This window comes from Oncorhynchus mykiss, chromosome 8, assembly GCF_013265735.2.
Source record: "Oncorhynchus mykiss isolate Arlee chromosome 8, USDA_OmykA_1.1, whole genome shotgun sequence".
Taxonomy (NCBI): Eukaryota; Metazoa; Chordata; class Actinopteri; order Salmoniformes; family Salmonidae; genus Oncorhynchus; species Oncorhynchus mykiss.
The window spans coordinates 48,145,220-48,168,639 of NC_048572.1; the positions used below are offsets into that span (position 1 = coordinate 48,145,220).

General features: G+C 41.2%; 1 protein-coding gene across 2 annotated transcripts; it reads left to right on the top strand.

Annotated features, from left to right (window-relative positions):
* Positions 1 to 570: 570 nt before the first annotated feature.
* On the top strand, positions 571 to 17,327 carry si:dkey-181m9.8. 2 transcript variants are annotated; one of them, XM_021612704.2, is made up of 21 exons: positions 571 to 886; positions 1,754 to 1,844; positions 2,137 to 2,202; positions 2,323 to 2,492; positions 2,737 to 2,885; positions 5,762 to 5,838; positions 6,992 to 7,162; positions 7,516 to 7,620; positions 8,667 to 8,927; positions 9,193 to 9,284; positions 9,500 to 9,688; positions 10,035 to 10,220; positions 12,151 to 12,249; positions 12,527 to 12,616; positions 12,700 to 12,814; positions 13,130 to 13,248; positions 13,534 to 13,647; positions 15,349 to 15,415; positions 15,662 to 15,749; positions 15,910 to 16,078; positions 16,479 to 17,327. In XM_021612704.2, exons 1-21 carry the CDS (start codon positions 842 to 844, stop codon positions 16,653 to 16,655), a joined length of 2,640 nt encoding a protein of 879 aa, XP_021468379.2. In that variant the 5' UTR covers positions 571 to 841; the 3' UTR covers positions 16,656 to 17,327. The 2 variants fall into 2 exon arrangements, with proteins under 2 accessions (XP_021468379.2, XP_021468381.2); XM_021612706.2 differs by having other exon boundaries at positions 2,326 to 2,492.
* The last annotated feature ends 6,093 nt before the right edge of the window (positions 17,328 to 23,420 follow it).

The window sequence follows — 23,420 nt, forward strand, 5'->3', positions numbered from 1 at the left end:
CTAGCCACTGGGATTTTTGCCCATTCTTCAAGACAAAACTGCTCCAGCTCTTTCAAGTTGGATGGGTTCCACTGGTGTACAGCAATCTTTAAGTCATACAACAGATAGATTCTCAATTGGATTGAGATTTGGGCATTGACTAGGCCAAGACATTCCAAGACATTTAAATGTTTCCCCTTAAACCACTCGAGTGTTACTTCAGCAGTATGCTTAGGGTCATTGTCCTGCTGGAAGGTGAACCTCCATCCCAGTCTCAAATCTCTGGAAGACTGAAACAGGTTTCCCTCAAGAATTTCCCTGTATTTAGCACCACACCATGGGTGTGCAAAACTTAACATCAGAAGAATTACAGGGTGTGGTGTCCCATCCTTTCAGGCTGTTGGCCTGAAGTAGTACGAAATAGATTTAAATAGTGGAGTATGTTTTTTATATATATATTTTTTGTGAGTGTAGTGTTAGATGGTAGAGTAATTGATTGATTATTGGTATTGTAGATTTTTTTCAAGCAAAGTCTAAGGGAGTTATACTCCAGTCTAGTAGGTGGCGGTAATGCAACATGTATTGGATGCCAACTGCCTCATCGAAGAAGAAGATGAAGATGAGCCCCGAGTAGGAATTCCGCGTTGGATGACCGTTCAAATCGATTTTTCCATGTTAGACACTCGATTTTTTTTCTCAGTTCCCAGTTGTTGGAACGGACTGATGTCGAGCTCTCCAAATTCCCCGTTTCGAGTTCCTAGTGTATTTCATCGCAGCTGTCGGGAATGTCAGATGTTGTCATAGCTAGTTTTGAATGTTGATTCATAATTCCACATAAGATTGAAAGGTTAAATTATAAAAAATGCCGAGGGTCCCAGCAGTCCTTGAATATGAAACACTGACCGAGGTAAGAAGATAAACAACATAATTCAGAAACTAGGCTAGCTGGTTTATCTTGATAGCTAACGTTAGCTACTGCAATTAGCTATATATGCTAACCATAACACTAACGTAAGCAAAGATATTCATATCTCTGACAAACTACATAGGACGACCGTTGTAGGGCTAAGCAAAAGTTAGTTAGCCAACTACTAACATTAGCTAGCTAACTTTACTTTGTGACAAGGTATTTAACTAGCTAAGTTAGCTAGTTAGCCAGCTATGCATTTATCTGAGGCTGCACTTTCAGGAATAGGTAGCTAGCCTAGCTGAAAAAAATTGCTATCGTGTTTAAATTGAGGAGTTGCCAGCTAGCTACTATAATGAACAGGTGTAACTATCCAGACATTGCTAGCGAACGTTGGTAGCTTGATAGCTTCCCTTCACTGACAACACAGTTTGACTAGCTAGCTTGCAAGTAATGCTTGGTTTTCAAGCCATGGAACAGTTTGTTAGCCACTCCCAATGCTTTACAGCTGTGCTTTGCCTCTTGAGTGTTCTGACTTCTAAAAAATTGTTTACAATGTCATTGTTTCTAGTACTCTGTACTGTCAACGTGGGGTGATGCAGAGAGGAAGAGGCGAATATATAGATCATCTTTGGATGAAGTAGCTAGCTAACTAACCAATAATTGGAATGCCACACTCAGCTTTGAAGTTCCTAAACCGTACTGCAGTCAGTAAACAAATCCACATGCGTCTTGATGTCTAAAATAACTGGACAGTGCATTGAATCGATCATTGTTTTATTGTCTATTACACACTGAAAAGATAATGGCTAGTGTGCCAATAGTGATTACATGTTCCTTCTCCCTCTCTCTTTTCATTCTTTTCAGTGTAAATACAGCTTCCCTGTTGAGGTTGTCAGTGATATCAAGAATGTTACAGCGACTTATGGAGACCTGCGTATGTATGTGGACTTCTACTGTAAGTTCACAGCTTATAAACCTGTATCATCACTTGTCTTTTATTTAACCTAACATATATTGATCCTGTGTCACTGTTAGGTGTGTCGTTGGTGTCACTATTTTTGTAGTGGTCATGACACCTTAGGTCATCAGCGAAGTGGATTAGAAAGGTTTACTGTGCTAAGCAAAGATGTATGGGCAGATTGTTGTTTTGCACTCTAGGGTTGTTTCTGGACCAGACCAGCTTGAGTGCCCTGTGTCTGCCTTAAATTATGCAGAAAGCTAACATGATATTTATGTTTCAAGCACAGGTTTCCCCAATAAGGAAAAGAAGAAGTTAGTTTATTTGGCTGGTACTATTCCAGTTCCACACGACGGTAAGCACACTATCATAATAATACTAATAATAACTAGTTTTTGTACCTTGCCACATTGATAACATTTTCACCATTCCCTATGTAAGTTCTTATTGAAGTGACCCTAATTCGTCCTCCAAGCAGGTAACACATATAATATCCCAGTGTGCATCTGGCTCCACGAGACTCACCCCCAGAGCCGGCCACGGTGCTACGTGTGTCCCTCCATCTCCATGTTGATCAACCCCAGGTGCCCATATGTTGAGGCCAGTGGGCAGGTGCTCCTCGACTGCCTCAACAACTGGAAGAGCGTAAGTCGACAACAATGTGATTTTGATAGTGCTTGGTGAATGTTTTGTTGATTTTTTAAAATGTATTGTTAGAGTAGTGGTTAGAAAATGGAGAGAGAGAGGCCGTGTGTGTAGCATGCATGGGTTGTGTGTGTAGCATGCATGGGTTGAGTGGAGTGGCATGAAGAGGGGTGGTACTTTAGCACCATCATAATCAATCTACTTTTCTAGTTTGTTTGAACTGCGTCTACCTTTTGATTGGCAGGGGCTGGCCAACCTGTCATTGCTCGTCTCAGAAATGAGGTCTGCATTTCAAAAGGAAACGCCCCTCTTTGCCATGCACCCAATCAGAGTTCAGATGCTACCTACTGCAGCACACTCCAGTGCATATGCAGAGTCTTCGGACCATGGCAGGTAAATTGAGAAGGGTGCTCATTCCTTGAATAATGGACATACAGTGGCAAGAAAAAGTATCCAGGAATTACCTGGATTTCTGCATAAATTGGTAATCAAATTTGACCTGATCTTCATCCAAGTCACTACAATAAACATAATGTGCTTAAACTAATAACACACAAATTATTGTCCATATTGAATACATCATTTAAACATTCACAGTGTCGGTTGGAAAAAGTATGTGAACCCCTAGGCTAATTACTTCTCCAAAGCTAATTGGAGTCAAGAGTCAGCTGACCTGAACTCCAATCAATGAGACTAGATTGGAGATGATGGTTAGGTCTGCCTTGCCCTATAAAAAAACTCACAAAATGTGAGTTTGCTATTCACAATAAGCATTGCCTGATGTGAACCATACCTCGAACAAAAGAGATCTCAAAAAACCTAAGATTAAGAATTGTTGACTTGCATAAAGCTGGAAAGGGTTACAAAACTATCTTTAAAAGCCTCAATGTTCATCAGCCCACGGTAAGACATTTTGTCTATAAATGGAGAAGGTTCAGCACAGAAATCTCTGGAACATGCTAACATCTCTGTTGACGAGTCTACGATACATAAAACACTAAACAAGAATGGTGTTCATGGTAGGACACCACGAAAGAAGTCATTGCTGTGCAAAAAAAACATTGCTGCACGTCTGAAGTTTGCAAAAGTGCACCTGGATGTTCCACAGCGCTACTGGCAAATTATTCTGTGGATGGATGAAACTACAGTTGAGTTGTTTGGAAGGAACACACAACACTGTGTGGAGAAAAAAAGGCACAGCACACCAACATCAACCTCATCTCAACTGTAAAGTATGGTGGAGGGATTGGGTGTTTTCGGGCAGCTTCGCTGCCTCAGGGCCTGGACAGCTTGCTATCATCGACAGAAAAATCAATTCCCAAGTTTAGCAAGACATTTTGCAGGAGAATGTATGGCTATCTGTCTTCCAATTTAAGCTCAACAGAAGTTGGGTGATGCAACAGGACAACAACACAGAAGTAAATCTACAACCGAATGGCTTCAACAGAAGAAAATACACCTTCTGGAGTGGCCCAATCAGAGTCCTGACCTCAACCTGATTTGAGATGTTGTGGCATGACCTCAAGAGAGCAGTTCACACCAGACATCCCAAGAATATTGCTGAACTGAAACAGTTTCGTAAAGCTGAATGGTCCAAAATTCCTCCTAACCGTTGTGCAGGTCTGATCCACAACTACAGAAAACGTTTGGTTGAGGTTATTGCTGCCAAAGTAGGGTCAACCAGTTATTAAATCCAAGCGTTCACATACTTTTCCCACCATGGACTGTAAATGTTTATTAGTTTAAGCAGACTGTTTATTGTGACCTAGATGAAGATCGGCTAAAATGTTATGACCAATTGATGCAGAAATCCAGGTATTTCCGAAGGGTTAACACACTTTTTCTTGCCACTGTATACAGTACCAGTCAAAAGTTAAGACAATTACACATTCAAGGGTTTTTATTTTTAATATTTTCTAGAATAATAGTGAAGACATCAAAACTAACACTTATTGAATCATGTGGTAACCAAAAAAGTGTTAAACATCTAAATATATTTTCTTCAAACTAGCCACCTTTTACCTTGATGCTTTGCACACTCTTGGCATTCTCTCAACCAACTTCACCTGGAATGCTTTTCCAACAGTCTTGAAGGAGTTCCCAAATTCTGAGCACTTGTTGGCTGCTTTTCCTTCACTCTGCGGCTTAACTCATCCCAAACCATCTAAATTGGGTTGAGGTCGGGTGATTGTGGAGGCCAGGTCATCTGATGCAGCACTCATCACTCTCCTTCTTGGTCAAATAGCCCTAACACAGGCTGGAAGTGTGTTGGGTCATTGTCCTGTTAAAAAGCAGATGATAGTCCCAGATGGGAAGGCGTATCGCTGTGGTAGCCATGCTTGTTAAGTGGGCCTTGAATTCTAAATAAATCACAGACAGTGTCACCAGAAAAGGACCATCACACCTCCTCTATGCTTCATGGTGGGAACTACGCATGCGGAGATCATCCGTTTACCTTCTCTGCGTCTCACAAAGACACAGCGGTTGGAACCAAACATCTAATTTGGATAGATTTCCACCGGTCTAATGTCCATTGCTCGTGTTTCTTGGCCCAGGAGAATCTCTTCTTCTTATTGGTGTCCTTTAGTTTTGGTTTCTTTGCAGCAATTTAACCATGAAGGCTTGATTCACGAGGTCTCTGATCAGTTGATGCTGAGATGTGTCAGTTACTTGAACTCTGAAACATTTTTTGGGGCTGCAATTTCTGAGGCTGGTAACTCTAATGAACCTATCCATCCTCTGCAGCAGAGGTAACTCTGGGTCTTCCTTTCCTGTGGCGGTCCTCATGAGAGCCAGTTTCATCATAGCGCTTGATGGTTTTTGCGACTGCATTTTCTGAATTGACTGACCTTCATGTCTTAAAGTAATGACAGACTGTCGTTTGTCTTTGCTAATTTGAGCTGTTTTTGCCATAATATGGAATTGATATTTTACCAAATAGGGCTGTTGTCTGTATACCACCCCTACCTTTTCACAACACAACTGATGGGCTCAAATGCATTAAGAAGGAAAGAAATTCCACAAATTCACTTTTTAACAAGGCACACCTGTTAATTGAAATGCAGTTCAGGCACTAAATCATGAAGCTGGTTGAGACAATGTCAAAAGTGTGCAAAGCTTTCATCAAGGCAAAGGGTTGCTACTTTGAAGAATATAAAAAATATTTTGATTTGTTTAAGCCTTTTTTGTTTAAAGTGAAATTGTTTCATTTTCAGTTGTTAGTAACCCTTCATGCTTTGAGTTTGTATTGTACTGTGTCTCCCTCTTAGCTGGCCTCAACCAAGCAGCTCTACCCCAAGAGCCAGGCGCTCCTCAATGTCCCCCACGCCACTACCTAGAGAAATAGGTGGGTGTTCTCCGAATTCTGTATCGTATCTTAGAAATGCATTCCCTAACATTCCCTGCTTTTTAAAGTTTGTTAGATGTTTTCAAACTTAAAAAGTGGTCTAATGTCAAGGTGAGTCAACATCCCCTGGCCATCTGTTTTGTAGAGCCAGCTATCTGCCACAATCTAAAATAAATGGAAAAGGTAAGCTGTATTTACACAATCGGGGCATAACATTTACTTTTTGGTCCACCAGCCACAGTGGCAGGTAGATTTCCCCCCTAAAAAACAACTTACCGCTGAAATTACACCAACAAAACACAAAAATTAACAGATGAGCAATTTTTGTAATGTTTCTAAAACAATACATGTATTACTAGTAAGAACTAATGTGGTATATTGTTTTGATTTCATTTTTTTAAACCAAAATATCATAGATGAGACAAATGTTCACCTGCCCCATTAAGGGTGGAAGGTTACCGTGGTAGCACGACTCCAGTCATGATTGTGCCTGTGTGATTTGAGTGATTTGTAGAGGCTTGTCTAGTCTTCCCTAGCCGTTGAAACTCAAACAGAAAAACAACCTAGCTTGTGAGCAAAACAATATAAATAACCAAGAAACAAGGACAAAGTCTGATTTCAGTAGACTTTCGTTTAAAGTAAATTAGGCCAACTTTTATTTCTGTGCGCAGCGCTTCTTAAAATGTATGTTTCACTCTGCTCTTCACGTGAGCACAGCCCCCAGCCAGGCAGTGAGGCAGTGCAAAGTGGAATTGGCTATATAGGATTAGTAGTTATTTTGTGCTATGAAACAAAACGGCAGAAATACTTTGAAAACAGCTACTGCAGCATTTATTAAATGTGATAATACGTATGTTTTTTTTCTCACAAATGTGAGTGAAATGCTCGCACTATGGAGCCCTGACCACCCACCAATGTGGCTGGTGAAATAGACATCTTACCCGCCAATGCCAAAATCTACCTGCATTTGGCAGGTGGCGGTTGTTAATATTAGGCCCTCTACACAATCAATAGCTAACCGGCCAACCCACTTCTTCTTTCATCCAACTCCTTCTCACTGCTCTTCCCTCACCCTAATTTATAATGACTTCTAGTAAATTGTCAACCTTTTGCTTTCATTTCCTCACTAACAGTGTATTATCAATTCTCCTAGTTCCGCCCAAGAGTTTAAAGTCCAGCCAATCGGGGCCTCTCAGAGAGTCTGTGACTGGTGTGAGGCGGTCCTACACAGAGGAGCTACTGGATATGGGGATAAACTTTGGAGTGCCAGGTGGAGTCCAGTTTCCATTCTCCTCCACCAACCCCTTCATCACTACTGCCTCTGGTAGGACCCAGTATATAAACATTTGGTGCTGGTTTCCAAGGCACACATTAGGCTTAGTCCTGCACTATCAATCATGTTCAATGTAGATTCTCTATTGAAAGTTATTCTTAGTCCAGGACTAGTCTAATAAGGTACTGTAGGAAAGTACTACTGAGCTACATCTGGTATCTCCAAGTAGTATTTTTGTAAAGCCATGGGGATATCTAAACTAACAAAATGCTGCATAGTGCAGGTTTGATGGTGCGCATGCCATAGTTGTGTGTATTTAAAGTTTGGTATTGATCGCATTGTGATACATAATGAAATGTATTTTGTGCTTTGATTATCTGCCATTTCATTTTCTCATTCCACAGCTCCAAATAACACTCCTGTTAGTTCTGAGGACATGAACAACCTATTCAAGAGCCTACAGCTGGAAAATGTTGTCAATGTGTACCAGCTTGGTACTAAAGAAAGAGGTGAGTGGAAAACTGAATCCCTAAAGTGTTAAAAAATTTGATGAATTGAGGTTTGATTCACATGGCTGGGGGACTGGTCCGGTGGCAGCCGGCTCACCAAGAGGTATTGAGGTATTCAGCTACACCAGAGTGTAGCAATTCACCTACAGTCAATATTCCCTCTAAGCTGTTCATGCGCAGCTTTGCAGCTCCTCCAGGAGTTCCGCACAGAAAAAATGCCAATCTGCACAGAGATGCACAAGAATAAACTTCACTGAACTTTTTGCCCATTTTTTTTTTTTTTATCAAATCAAATTTTCCCCTTTAATGTGGGATTTGTGATCGAATCAAAAAAAGATCAGCAACAGGCCAAACCAAATTCATCCAATATTTAGTCTGTTTTAAAGGGGCAGTGCTGTATTCTGAGACTTGACTATGCTAAGAAGCCAATAGGCAGATGGGTAGCCTACATTTCATTCACCTATTTGGCCCATTGTGTTTGACCTTTTTTTGTTTGTGTTTTTTGGACAACAATTTAAAAAGCTTAATGTCAAGCCCTGCATAATGTTTTTAAGTCCTACATTGAGCAGCATATATTGGCTACTGCCTGGATCATAGAAATCAATAGCTTGTGAAAATGTTTTGGGATGCATTTGCTCCATTGGTTTTGTTGGTAAGCCACTCTGAGAGTGTAGATTGAAACTATGAAACATGAAACTAAAACAAATTCACCTGGCAAATTTTTGGTCTGGAGTGGAAACTTTGAGCATTCTGTGCAACTTCCGGTACGCATTTACATTGAACACTGAGGCTGTACCCACTTTATGTTTTAACCAGTGTGCAAGTTTATTTTGAGCATAACATCTCCACTGACTCAAACTCAGTTGAGAACACATTTGCGACATGTTGTACACATACATACAGAGTACACTTGTTACTTGTCTACACAGAATGAAAACCAGAAGTGTTTCGGCCCTTGCAGGGCACTGAATAAAATAATTAAATGAAATTACGCTTATCTTTCCCATTCATTTGTGAATAACTGCCCACCGATTCTCGCTCCTCAGGACAGATGCAAGGCGATGGAGGTGATCGAGGTGGTGGTGACTACCCCCCAATCCCCACTGCAGTCACGCCCCTAGTGGACAACCAGCATCGTATCCTGGTGAGCCAGCTGCCACCGGACCAGTCCCCCAGCCGTGTGAAGAACAAGCTCACCCTCTACTTCCAGCGCAGGAGCAACGGTGGGGGAGAGGTGCTGGATGTGACCTACCCTTACCCCCCGACCCAGCACGACCAGGCCCTGGTCAGCTTCCGCAGTCCCAGAGGTGAGTGAGAAAGGGGCTGGGGGGGTAAGAGAGAGCATATACTGTAGATGTGAAAGGTTAACATGCAAACACTACCATGGAGTTACAGCCTGAAAATATATATTGTAGAATTTTTAAAATGTATATTATGCACATGGTATGGGAGAGTGTATATACAGTACATCAAGGTTATTTTCATTAGGGACCAAATGGAAGAAAATAGACTGAAACAAGAAGGCACTAATGATAAATTGTTTTTCTATTGTTATTTTGGATCTGCTTTCAGATGCAGAGCAGGTGCTCTTACAGGCAGACCGAATCTTTACTGTGAATGAGCGGCCTTTCCGTATACAGCTCAAGAGGGTCAACAGTGCTCAGGTAAGAGTGGGTTTAACCCCCAACCAGTTTTTTTTTTCTGTGTGTATGTGTCTGTCTGTCCATGTGTGCTGCAGGGTTTGTGTGCATATTGTATAAGTGTGGGCCTTCCATGATTTAAAAAAATAAAGATGGCAAAAAGAGCAACTTCCGTTTCAACAGTGGACTCTAAAGTACTACTCTACACTCTTCATATATATGCAATTCTCTTTCGTCAGATTACGGTGCCGCCCAGCGTCTCCGGCGACAAGGCGGCCATCTTCCATAGCCTGCTGTCACTTGAGGGGCGGAGCTTCAGCCAGGCCGACGTGGAGGAGGCGGTACAGTCGTGCCGGGACCTTCCCTCGGCCCTCAAGTACCTGTCCCATGAATGCCCCATCTGCCGCGAGCAGGTGTCCTTCAGCAAGGTGGGTGAGAGACTGGGACCCCATTCAAATACTGTCAACATGGATCCTTCTTTGCCTGCCTTCTTTGAAGTAATCACTGGTCCACTATTGTTGGGCAGGTTAAAGTAGGGTTGACCTAGTCTCCTGCAGTCTTTATTTGAATATGGCAGCTCCCGATTGCACCGCTGTTTACTTGATATCTACCCACTCATGCACATTTTTTAAAAGGCATGCTGCAAGACATTCTACCAGAGTTTGTGTGGGAACAAGGTTTTAGCGCACTACGAGGTTTAGAAGAGTAAAATGTCTCTCGTGCTCCACCCCTCTCGATCTTTCTCTCTCTCCCTCACTCCGTGTCCCTCTACAGATCATCACTATGACCCATTGCCTGTGTGCTTTCTGCGAGAGCTGCTTCAAGGCCTACTTCTCTCAGGCCATCAAGGAGAAGAGCATCGTCCATGTGGTGTGTCCCATGTGTGGCCAACCCGACGTGCGTCAGAGCCAGGGAGGCGTGGAGGAGGCCTTGGACTACTTCAGCCTTCTGGACACACAGGTCAGGCGCCAGTAGCTTCCCGGTAGTAGTAGACATTGCTTCGATGTAGTGTTCAGACCTTACCATTGTATAGACAGGGTGGACCTTTCTACCTAGCTCTGTTTCAATTGAAATGTTTGGTTAAAAATTCCATTAACATTCGGTTTTGTTAGTGGAAGGGAATGTCATTTAGAGCAACGCTAAACTGGTTCCAAATAGCTAGCTGCCATCTCCTACGTCTACTGCAAATCATTTTAATATAATTTTGTCTTCTGTAAAATAGGGACCTTGTAACAGTTGTAAGGACAAATTATTCAGAAGGAGGCAGGCAAGAAGAGGTGCAAATGGGTGTTGGCTTTATTTACACCGCGCTGGTGATGACAGTGATACATTAACAAGTTGATATATTTACAATCTACTGACTTTTAATTGTCAGTATTCAAAAAGAAAAAGCCTCCTATCATGCAAAACCTGTCTTAACTAGAAAAGCACAGGTGAAGTCTACTAGGCCCAGATGCAGCCTCCCCATTGATTAACCAAAATCAAGCTGAACAAGAACGTAACCCAAACAGGCACCTAAATAAGCCACACCTATCCTGGCACACAGGCCAGATACTTCTGTTCACACAACATGGAGAAACCAGACATGTGCTCCAAACAAGACAATAAAGAAATTGACCGAACTGGTTAATGCAATGGAAATAACAAAGTTTATTCCTCTTTGGTGTAGCATAGTTTGTGCGCTCTCCAAACAACAAATCCACTTCAAGAATGAGAACGGTATGAATCTAATAATATATATTTTTTAACTGAACAGAAATTACTGTAACATGGTGATGAGTGACGGTAGCCTACATTTACTACGGGTGCTAGATTTGATATATAGTGGGAAATTGATAAACGTTTAACAAAGTGCAAACAATCTACACAATGAAACAATGCGTGCGTACGGATTTGCAGGAGTCAGTGAGCACATTCATGGAGAGAGAGGCACCAGTCTCACGTCCAGTTTCTGATAAACGCTGATAAACCTGGACTAAAAAGCACATTCAAGGGAGGTTCTCCATAGAGCAGGTTTCTTCAACCTTTTCTTTCCCAATCAAACCGGCGATCGTTAGAATTTTTTGGGGGGTCTTATCAGGTGAATTATAATGTCAAGGAGAAGTAATCAACATTTTTTTAATTAATAGATTTAGTAGATAGTGTTTCACTATTTTGACCTCTCCACATTAGAATTGGAAGAGAAAGTGTGAACTCTAACATACCTTTTTCTAGCTAATAGGTTAACGCCAAACACATTTTCGCTCAGAGCAGCTGTTTAGCTGTCCAAGTCAATAAAGCTTACCAGCAGCAGTTATTGCACTGGTAGCCTATTCACGGCTGCTTTTACAAAGCCTATGTCACATACTCCAGTGGGTGTAATTGGCTCCAATGAGTGTAAGTTGCTCAATACTAGGAGTTGATAAATAAAGTTGGCATCATTAGAAAGAAGATCTCCTCTTTTCTACTGTAGGTATGTCATAAAAAAAGAAATATTTTGCTAGCAACATTCATAAAACCTTTCAAATACAAATATTATTTTTTCCGTAGCCCCGGTTGAATACCCCTGCCATAGACCATAAATCCCTTTTAGCCCAGGAGTTGGCTTAATCTGTGGGGTGGCAGTTAGCCTAGTGGTTAGAGTGTTGGACTAGTAACCGAAAGGTTGCAAGTTCAAATCCCCGAGCTGATGAGGTACAAATCTGTCTTTCTGCCCCTGAACAAGGCAGTTAACCCACTGCTCCTAGGCCGTCATTGAAAATAAGAATTTGTTCTTAACTGACTTGCAGAGTTAAATAAAGGTTTAAAAACTAAATAATAATAATCATCTGGGTCTGGGAAACTGGCGCTGAAAGGCTAGAGGAATTTACAGTTTTTTTAGAAAACAACATCCATTGTTTTCTCTTGCCAGATCAGGCACTACCTAGATCCTCAGATCCACGAGTTGTTCCAGAGGAAGCTGAGAGACCGAGCCTTGCAGGAGATGCCTAACTTCCGCTGGTGTGCCCACGTAAGACATCTCACTCATCGTTCTGGTTCTCCTGCTTGTCCCTTCGTCTCTTTTTTTCTTTGTCTCCACCTCTGTGTTTTTAATAGTATCCCTCTCTTTCTCCTCGTATTTCTTTCACCCTCGTTCCCTCCCTTTCAATTCAAAACCCTGCAATCTAAGCTTCAATACCCCACTAGATAAGACATGTTGGTGAAGTTGCACCTTTAGACAGTGGCCTTGTTCTTTCAACTGGAACATCCAGGTGCGTATGAATGTCAGTTTGTGTGCAATGTTCTAGTGCTCCTTTGGCCTTCTACACGAGGCTGACCAGCTGAGAATGGACTGTCCTAGTTGTAGGAAGAGCACCTGCTCCCAATGCAAGACTGCAGTAAGTAATGTATTCATGTACACTCGCATTCAAATTGTTGGAAAGCCTTGTATCTACCTTCTAACAACTTTTTGATACACCAGTGGGCTCCACAACACCAGGGTCTTTCCTGTGAGAAGTTCAGAGAGTGGCAACTCTACAATAACCCAGAGTACCAGACCGCAAAACTGGAGAATCTCCTCAGCAGGAATAAAATAGGTACACACACACCTCCTACTTTCATTATTTTGTTTATTTGAACCCTCGGTTTATGATGCACACAGTTGTATAGGTCTGCTAGCTGTTAGCCTATCTGAATAACAGTTTGTGTCACGACTGTGTAATTGAGTTGTCACTATTAAAGACATTTTTGTATTATTATTGTAACGGTGTTATGTAGTCTTTTTTTATGTTTAGTTCAGATTAAATATCTCATGTCCCTGAATCAAAATTGGATGAGGCACATGCAATATTTTGAATTTCTGTCTCGGTGAGAAAGACATTTAGCTGCATATATTATTTGTCTCGTTTCAGAATGTCCAAAATGCAAGTTTGTGTTCTACCTTTCCAAGGGAGGCTGTCTCCATTTCAAATGCACCCAATGCCAGCACGAGTTCTGTGGCGGCTGTAATAGGCCCTTCAAATTAGGCGTGGTAAGTCTCCTAGTTGAATCTGAGCTGACACTTTAGCATTCATTTAAAGGAGAATTCCAGTCAAAGTAGATTTAAGTTGTATTATCTTATGTCTATAATTTTTCTTAACCCAGGCACACTAGTCTCTAGTCAAAATGAGTAGCAGAACACTAGGAAATGCAATCCTATAACATGCTTAAAGCCACGCTCTCAGATACATATTCGTACCAATTTAAAAAACATTTAAACGGTCTGGATGAAGCAACAACACTCTAGATCTAAAAATGTAATAAATTACTTCTTCAGGGGTGTGACTTCTCAGCTGAGTGTGGGTCCAAGGGGTTACACGCCCACCACCCCAGGGACTGCCTGTACCACCTGAGGGACTGGAACGTGCCCAGACTACACAGGCTGCTTCAGGTAAATCCTACACTACCTACAGTTGAAGTCGGAAGTTTACATACAATTAGGTTGGAGCTATTACAACTTGTTTTTCAACCACTCCACAAATTTCTTGTTAACAAACTATAGGTTTGGCAAGTCGGTTAGGACACTACTTTGTGCATGACACAAGTAATTTTTCCAACAATTGTTTAACTTAGAATTCACTGTATCACAATTCCAGTGGGTCAGAAGTTTACATTCACTAAGTTGACTGTGTCTTTAAACAGCTTGGAAAATTCCAGAAAATTATGTCATAGCTTCTGAGGCTAATTGACATCATTTGAGTCAATTGGGAGGTGTACCTGTGGATGTATTTCCAGGCCTACCTTCAAACTCAGTGCCTCTTTGCTTGACATCATGGGGAAATCAAAAGATATCAGCCAAGACCTCCACAAGTCTGGTTCATCCTTGGGAGCAATTTCCAAACGCTTGAAGGTACCACATTCATCTGTACAAACAATAGTATGCAAGTATAAACACCATGGGACCACGCAGCCGTCATACCGCAAGAGATGAACGTACTTTTGTGCGAAAAGTGCAAATCAATCCCAGAACAACAGCAAAGGACCTTGTGGAGATGCTGGAGGAAACAGGTACAAAAGTATCTATATCTACAGTAAAACGAGTTCTATATCGACATATGACAGGCCGCTCAGCAAGGAAGAAGCCACTGCTCCAAATCCGCCATAAAAAGTGAGACTACGGTTTGCAACTGCACATGGTGACAAAGATCGTACTTTTTGGAGAAATGTCCTCTGGTCTGATGACAAAATAGAACTGTTTGGCCATAATGACCATTGTTATGTTTGGAGGAAAAGGGGGGATTCTTGCAAGCCAAAGAACACCATCCCAACCGTGAAGCATGGGGGTGGCAGCATCATGTTGTGGGTGTGCTTTAATGCTGGAGGGACTGGTGCACTTCACAAAATAGATGGCATCATGAGGTTGGAAAATTATGTGGATATATTGAAGCAACATGTCAAGACATCAGTCTGGAAGTTAAAGCTTGGTCGCAGATGGGTCTTCCAAATGGACAATGATCCCAAGCATACTTACAAAGTTGTGGCAAAATGGCTTAAGGACAACAAAGTCAAGCTATTGGAGTGGCCATCACAAAGCCCTGACCTCAATCATATAGAAAATGTGTAGGCAGAACTGAAAAAGTGTGTGTGAGCAAGGAGTCCTACAAACCTGACTCAATTACACCAGCTGTGTCAATAGGAATGGGCCAAAATTCACCCAACTTATTGTGGGAAGCTTGTGGAAGTCTACCTGAAAAGTTTGACCCAAGTTAAACAATTTAAAGGCAATGCTACCAAATACTAATTGAGTGTGTAAACCTTTGACCCACTGGGAATGTGATGAAAGAAATAAAAGCTGAAATAAATCATTCTCTACTATTATTCTGACATTTCACATTCATAAACTGTGGTGGTGATCCTGACTAACCTAAAACAGGGAATTTTAACTAGGATTAAATGTCAGGAATTGTGAAACTGAGTTTAAATGTATTTGGCTAAGGTGTATGTAAACTTCTGACTTCAACTGTAAATTTACCCATCATGCTATCTGCCATAATAATCTCTGATGAAAGATAGAGAACATTAACCTTTGTGCTGAGATAGAATTGCAATTTATCATGTATCTGAACTAAACTTTCAATACACCCTCTTCCAGCTTTACGGAGTGTCCCTCGCGGGCATGGTCAAATCCAAAGTGGGCTCTACAGGAACAAACTCACAAGGTAAAGTACAAGCCAACAAGGGGTTTTACTTTACAAATAATTATGTTCGAATCTACCGGTAATAGTTAAATGCTTCAGTCTGCTTCTGATTGAAGCTTGTTTCACGTCAATTGTTTCTATCTTTTTGTAATCATTTTGTTCATCAAAATTGTTGCTGCTTCATATGTATTTACTCTTACTTGTAGTTTTCACAGTTAATGTGATTGCTGCTGTTGTTTTTGAAACATTTATATTCCCATTTGTCAGGTGTGTGTGCAGTACTGGAGCACAGAGAGATGGGTGGAGACGGGCCTTGTGGTCTACCAACTCTCCCAGAGTACAGTGGCTACTGCATGTAAGAGACACCAAGTTTCTTCCTTCTAGGAACTTTTTACTGGCCACTGTGCTTCTGCTTCTGCTTACTCTGTGGGGTCTAAGGCTTGGTTTACTGTAAAGCACTTTGTGACAACTGCTAATGTAAAAAGGGTTACATTTGATTAAATTTGATTCCCTAGCTTACACTATAAAGAGTGTCTAGTGGAGCTGATTAACCGGAGTCATGCGGATCCAGCCGTTCTGTTCGATGTCGCCGAGATGTTGGCCGAGTTACAGCGGTGGCACATTCCTGTTCCACAGAAGAACCTTCAGGATCCTGAGGCACTCTATGTACAGCACCTTAGACAGGTGAGCCGCAGGGGGAGACTACCCACAAGGCTTTTTACACTGTCATAGGACAGTGTTTCTCATCCTCTGGGTCCCTTGGTTGATGCTGGCCAGGGCCTGATATGGTTTTGGTAACACTGATTTAGTCAGTTCCCAAGTGTTAATTTGCTTCCATTGCTCGCTGGTCCCTGGGAGATTCTGTATTATTTAAAGAGCTTTTTTTTATTTTAACACTAGCACAACGGATGCAACTCATGAAGGGCGTACTGATCATTAGGCTAGTTGACTAATATAATCTGGTGTGCTTGTTCTGGATTTTAAACATACATACGTGGAGTAGTTAGGACTGGGTTGATTCCAGAACTGGTCCGGGAAACACTGCCATAATGCTATGTGTCTGTCCCCTCTCCCGGTCCCTCAGACCCTGACTAGGAAGGTTAGCCTGAGGGACAACAAGCTACCCCCTGTGAAGGTGAAAGATGACCTTTGCCCCCTACCCTCGTCGAGCGCTGCGGGACCACGCTGGTCTTCTGCTCAGAGAAACACACCAACGCGCTTCCATGACGACTCCCAATTGCTGCTCTTGCTCAACGACTAAGGCCATGTAAAATACTTGGCCTCACCTGGGCTTGGTTCCTTAGGGCACATGATGGCAAATGCTTTTACATGTTTTGCTATGGAGAAAAAAATGTGTTTCTTAATGGATAAGGCCAGGTTCCTTGCGTCAGTCCGTTTTCTTCCGTTTGGTGCCTAGTGAATACCACCCAGGCTTGTGTTAAGTGGGGAGAAAACATTTTAAAATTAAGTGAAACTGGGGAAGGGACTACCCGGTCTTGTCCAATGAGAGAAACACATATTTGTTTTCCGTTGCAATTTTTTGTTGTTGCGTGTCCTAATAAACATGATCTAGGGGTAATATTTAACTTCAACCCTCTGTTATAATGGCTATGTAACACTGGCCTAATAATGACATAGAAATAGCACCATAAACAGTCCATAGAAGGCAGGGACAAGGTCAATTGGTCCTTTGAGGAGCTGTGTTGCACACTGCTGCTCTAGATCTAGCTATGCTGTGGCCAGGATTCAATCAAAAGTGCATTGAGATCACGGTAAACGCAGTGGATGTCAACTCGAGCGTAAAGTGCAGTGCACTTTTGATTTGAAATAACTACCGGATCTGGTACATTAAGATTTTGTTTGTTTTCATGTAATTGTAATTTGTTTGACGTTTATTCTTAATAAACATGTAGATACAAAAATATAAACGCAACATGCAACAATATCAAAGATTTTATTGAGTTACACTTAATATAATGTAATCAGTCAATTTAAATAATTTTGTTGGTTCCTAATCTATGGATTTCACATGACTGGGAATACAGATATGCATCGGTTGGTCATAGATACCGTAAAAAAGTGTGGATCAGGAAAAACAGCTAGTGGATCAGAGAACCATTCAGTATCTGGTGTGAGTTGATCAGGCTGTCTCGCTCCTCTTCAATGGCTGTGCGAAGTTGCTGGATATTGGCCGGAACTGGAACACGCTGTTGTGTACATGTCAATCCAGAGCATCCCAAACATGCTCGGTGAGTATGCGGGCCATGGAAGAACTGTGCATTATCATGCTGAAATATGAGGTAATTGTGGTGCCATTCTTCCGCCACCATGAGCCTCAGGTTCTGATCTGTGCGTTCAAATTGCCATTGATTAAAAAGCAATTGTGTTCATTGTCCGCAGCATATGCCTGCCCATACCATAACCCCACCACCACCATGGGGCACTCTTCACAATGTTGACAGCAAACCTCTCAACCACATGACGCTCGCTATACACGCTGTCTGCCATCTGCCCGGTACAGTTGAAACCGGGATTCATCCGTGAAGAGCAGTGTGCCAGTGGCCATCGAAGGTGAGGATTGCCGAACTGCAGTCAGGTCAAAATGACAAGCACACAGATGAGCTTCCCTGAGATGGTTTGATAGTTTGTGCAGAAATCCTTTGGTTGTGCAAACCCACAGTTTTATCAGCTGTCCGGGTGGCTCGTCTCAGAACATCTCGCAGGTGAGAAAGCCGGATGTGGAGGTTCTGGGCTGACGTGGTTACACATGGTCTGTGTTTTTTAGGCCGGTTGGACGTACTGCCAAATTCTGTAAAATAACGTTGGAGACCGCTTATGTTAGAGAAGTTAACATTTATTTCTCTGGCCACATCTCTGGTGGACATTCCTGCAGTCAGTATGTGAATTGCATGCTCCCTCAACTTGAGACATCTGTGACAAAACTGCACATTTTAGTGGCTTTTTATTGTCCCCAGTACAAGGTGCAGCTGTGTAATGATCATGCTGTTTAATCAGCTTCTTGATATGCCACACCTCAGGTGGATGGATTATCTTGACAAAATCTCATTAACAGGGATGTAAACAAATTTGTGCAAGAGAGAGAAATTATATTTTTGTCCGAATTGAACATTTCTGGGAAATTTTATTTCAGCTCATGAAACATGAGACCGACACTTTACATGTTGCGTTTTATATTTTTTTAAAAGCACTTAGTTCACATAAAATAAACAGTACTGTCCCTATAGACAGTATACACCCCACTGTGAGGATCAGTGGGAAATGTATGATAAGTAACTCATCTAAATTGCAGGCTGCAAGGCAACAAAAAGTGAAAAGTGTGTAATTTGGGTGTGTACTTTCTATAGCCACTGTACTGCAGTACAGTTTTATTTTTGTTGTAGTCCTCTAGTTCTCACTTCTCAGGATATCTCAAACAAACTTTCAAAATGTATTCTTCTTGTATGTTCTTGAGACATACATTTCTTCTGCTATGACCAGCATGTGAATTATTTCATACTTTAACACTGAAATATTGTTGAATGAACGGAACTTGATGTAACACTTAACTTAAAGCCGACAGGTATAATACATTAAGATGTGGGTGAAATGGTGAAACTTGTTATTGATTTTATTCAGAGCTCCTTTAGCTTTTGCTAAGCAGCAGCTATTCTATCTGGGGTCAACAAACACTGATACACTGATGGACAAGGACAGTCAAACTAATTTAAAATACAAAAATAAATAATAGTAGTACAAACATTTGTGTGTCCCCTCAGTCTTAGCCGTTCCATTAACCGTTGCTTAATATTTTTTTTAGGGTAATTTTTGCTGTTTGCTTGAGTAATTGGAGATGGAAGGGAGTTCCATGCGATCAAGGCTCTGTATTATACTGTGCGTTGCCGCGAGTTCGTTTTGGACTTGGGGACTGTGAAGAAACCACTGGTGGCATGTCTTGTGGGGTATGTATGGGTCTATGAACTGAATGTTATTTGATTATGCAGATAATCTGGAATTTCCATTACAGTAGTGCTTCCCATAACTAGAAGAGAAGCAGTTAATTTCTTGTCTACCAGGAAAGACTGGCATGCATGATGTTGATAGTTTAGGTCTGTATGTGCAGCTAAGGGCAAGGTGTGCTGTTCTGTTCTGTGCCAGCTGCAGATTTGTTAGGTCTTTCTTTGCTGCACTTGAACCCATTACCAGACAGTAATCAAGAATGGACAAGACCAGAGCCTGAACTAGTACAGTTGAATTTTGTGTCAAAACACAAATATTTTGATAACAGACATACCCTTCCCCATCTTCACACCATGGTAATTGACCATCCAACGTTATATCTAGGAGTAAGTCGGAAGTTTACATACACCTTAGCCAACTACATTTAAACTCAGTTTTTCACAATTCCTGACATTTAATCCTAGTAAAAATTCCCTGTTTTAGGTCAATTAGGATTACCACCTCAGTTTAAAAAATGTGAAATGGCAGAATAATAGTAGAGTGATTTATTTCAGCTTTTATTTATTTCATCACAATCCCAGTGGGTCAGAAGTTTATATACACTCAATTAGTATTTGGTAGCATTGCCTTTAAATTGTTTAACTTGGGTCAAACTTTTCAGGTAGCCTTCCACAAGCTTCCCACAATAAATTGAATGGATCTTGGCCCATTCCTCCTGACAGAGCTGGTGTAACTGAGTCAGGTTTGTAGGCCTCCTTGCTTGAACATGCTTTTTCAGTTCTGGCCACACATTTCTATAGGATTGAGGGCAGGGTTTGTGATGGCCACTCCAATAGCTTGACTTTGTTGTCCTTAAGCCATTTTGCCACAACTTTGTAAGTAAGCATGGGGTCATTGTCCATTTGGAAGACCCATTTGCGACCAAGCTTTAACTTCCAGACTGATGTCTTGAATTGTTGCTTCAATATATCCACGTAATTTTCCAACCTCATGATGCCATCTATTTTGTGAAGTGCACCAGTCCCTCCTGCAGCAAAGCACCCCCACAACATGAAGCACGGGGGTGGCAGCATCATGGTTGGCATGGTGTTCTTTGGCTTGCAAGCCTCCCCCTTTTTCCTCAAAACATAACGATGGTCATTATGGCCAAACAGTTCTATTTTTGTTTCATCGGACCAGAGGACATTCAAAAAGTACGATCTTTGTCCCCGTGTGCAGTTGCAAACAGTAGTCTGGCTTTTTTATGGCGGTTTTGGAGCAGTGGCTTCTTCCTTGCTGAGCGGCCTTTCAGGTTATGTCAATATAGGAATCGTTTTATTGTGGATATAGCTACCTTTGTACCCTTTTCCTCCAGCATCTTCACAAGGTCCTTTGCTGCTGTTCTGGGATTGATTTGCACTTTTCGCACCAAAGTTTGCATCTCCTTCCTGAGCGGTCCCATGGTATTTGTACTTGCATACTATTGTTTGTACAGATGAATGTGGTACCGTCAGGCATTTGGAAATTGCTCCCAATGATGAGACTTGTGGAGGTCTACAATTTTTTTGGCTGGTTTCTTTTGATTTTCCCATGATGTCAAGCAAAGACGCACTGAGTTTGAAGGTAGGTCTTGAAATACATCCACAGGTACACCTCCAACTGAGTCAAATGATGGCAATTAGCCTATCAGAAGCTTCTAAAGCCATGACATTTTCTGGAATTTTCCAAGCTGTTTAAAGGCACAGTCAACTTAGTGTATGTAAACATCTGACCCACTGGAATTGTGATACAGGGAATTATAAGTGAAATAATATGTAAACAATTGTTGGAAAAATTATCTGTGACATTCACAAAGTAGATGTCCTAACCGACTTGCCAAGACTATAGTTTGTTAACAATAAATGTGGTTGAAAAACAAGTTTTAATGACTACAACCTCGGTGTATGTAAACGTCCGACTTCAACTGTTGCCTCCTCAACTTGCTCAATGGTCACACCGTTTATACTAAACTCCAGTTGGGGTTTATGTCTTAGAGAACGTTTTGAACCAAATACAATGCTTTTAGTTTTAGATGTATTTAAGACCAGTTTATTATAAATCCTCCATTCGGATATATTTTTTTATTTAACTAGGCAAGTCAATTAAGAACAAATGCTTATTTACAATGATGGCCCACCCTGTTCAAACCCAGACGACGTTGGGACAATTGTGCGCCGCCCTGTGCGATTCCCAATCCTGGACAGATGTGATACAGCCTGGATTCGAACCAGGGACTCTAGTGACGCCTCTTGCGCTGAGATGCAGTACCTTTGACAGCTACGCCACTATGGAGCCCTGACTGTAACTCTTTATTTATAATTTCAGTGAGTTCACTGGTTTTGGGTTCTGACATATAGAGTGTGGAATCATCTGCATATATAGTCATTCTAGCTTTTACGTAAGACCAGTGGCAAGTCATTTGTAAAAATAGAGAAGCGTAACAGCCCAAGACAACGGCCCTGAGGGACACCGCACTGTACATATCTGATGTTAGAGAAGCTTGCATTGAAGAACACTCTCTGGGTTCTATCGGATAAATAACTCTCAAACCATGTGATGTAAAGCCATAGCTAGCGTGTTTCCTAATGAACAATTTATGATCAGTAACATCAAAGGCTGCACTGAAATCTAATAATAATAATCTTATTATCCATTTATTTTTAACCAATCATCTGTCATTTGAGTCCGTGCAGTACAAGTTGAGTGCCCTTCTCTCCATCAGTTTACTAAGAACAGGTAACTGATCTGGTGGCTGTTAGAGCCAGCAAAGGGTGCTTTACTATTTTTAGGCAGTGGAATTACTTTAGCTTCCTTCCACGCATGTGGACACACTCCTTTTAGGCTTTGGTTAAACATATAGCAAATAGGGGTGTCATTACAGTCTACCATTCTCAATAGTTTCCCATCAAGGTTCCTTATACCTGGCGGCTTTTCATTATTGATGGATAACAATAGCTTTTCCATTTCTCCCACACAAACTTGACCAAATTCAAAACAGCAAACCTTCTCTTTCATTAGATTTAACAAATTTAAAAATAAAAATTGTATTATGGTTTACTGTTCAATGTTGTCATTTAAACTCTTGATGTTTTCCACTTTACTAGTGAAATAGTAATTGAAATGATTGGCAATATCGAAAGGCTTTGTTATAAACGACCCATCAACTTCAATGATCGATGGATATTAATTGGGTTTCTTGCCCATGATGTCATTTTAGGTAATCCAAAATCTTTCAATTGTGTTTTGTAATTTATCTTGGTTTGGTAATGCACAACATTTCAACCTATCAGCTGAGCATTCTGACTTGTTTGACACCTTTTTTTGCATAATTTCTTTAAACCATAACATTTTTCAGTTCATCAATCCAGAGGGCCCTAACAGTTCTCACAGGCAATTTCTTAATAGGTGCATGTTTGTCAGCAATTGGCATGAATCATTTTACTTCCAGTGCTGCATCTGGATTCACTTCCTGGTACACATCAGACCAACATACATGTTTTATATCTTCAACAAAAGAGTCCTGAGAGAACATTTTGTATGATCTCTTCAATTTCTTTATACTCAGCTTTTGGCACTTTGGCTTTCCTTGTTATTGCCACAATGTTATGGTCACTACAGCCAATGGGATCTAATAATGCTTTGGAGCAAAGCTCTGCAGCATTAGTGAAGATATGATCAATACAGGTGGATGTCACAGATCCTAGACTATTGGTATGCACTGTAGTTGGTTGAGTGATAACCTGGGTCATATTACAGGCATGATTGACTCCATTTATAATGTATTTTCCCTATCGCAATTTATGCTGTTGGCTTTGGTACATCATTAAATTCAAGTAAAGTACAGAACTGTATTATGCAAGTAGATATAAAAAGCTACTCAATTTCACAGCACATTTCTGGGCCTTATCCAGTAGGGTGCAAAGTTTATTGTATATTGTTCTATCCGGACCTTTCACACTCCTGAATAAGCCCTTTTTTTCCCAGCTGCATTAAACCATGATTTAATTTTTTTACTCATAAGTTCACTATGCTATGCAATAAAGGTATTCAC

Excerpts from the sequence above, each read along its gene's own strand:
- si:dkey-181m9.8 (XM_021612704.2), top strand. The coding sequence starts at position 842 with ATGCCGAGGGTCCCAGCAGTCCTTGAATATGAAACACTGACCGAG. Across the intron at positions 2,203-2,322 it reads TATTCCAGTTCCACACGACG|CAGGTAACACATATAATATC; the intron begins GTAAGCACACTA and ends TCGTCCTCCAAG. Across the intron at positions 15,750-15,909 it reads GAGTACAGTGGCTACTGCAT|CTTACACTATAAAGAGTGTC; the intron begins GTAAGAGACACC and ends TTGATTCCCTAG.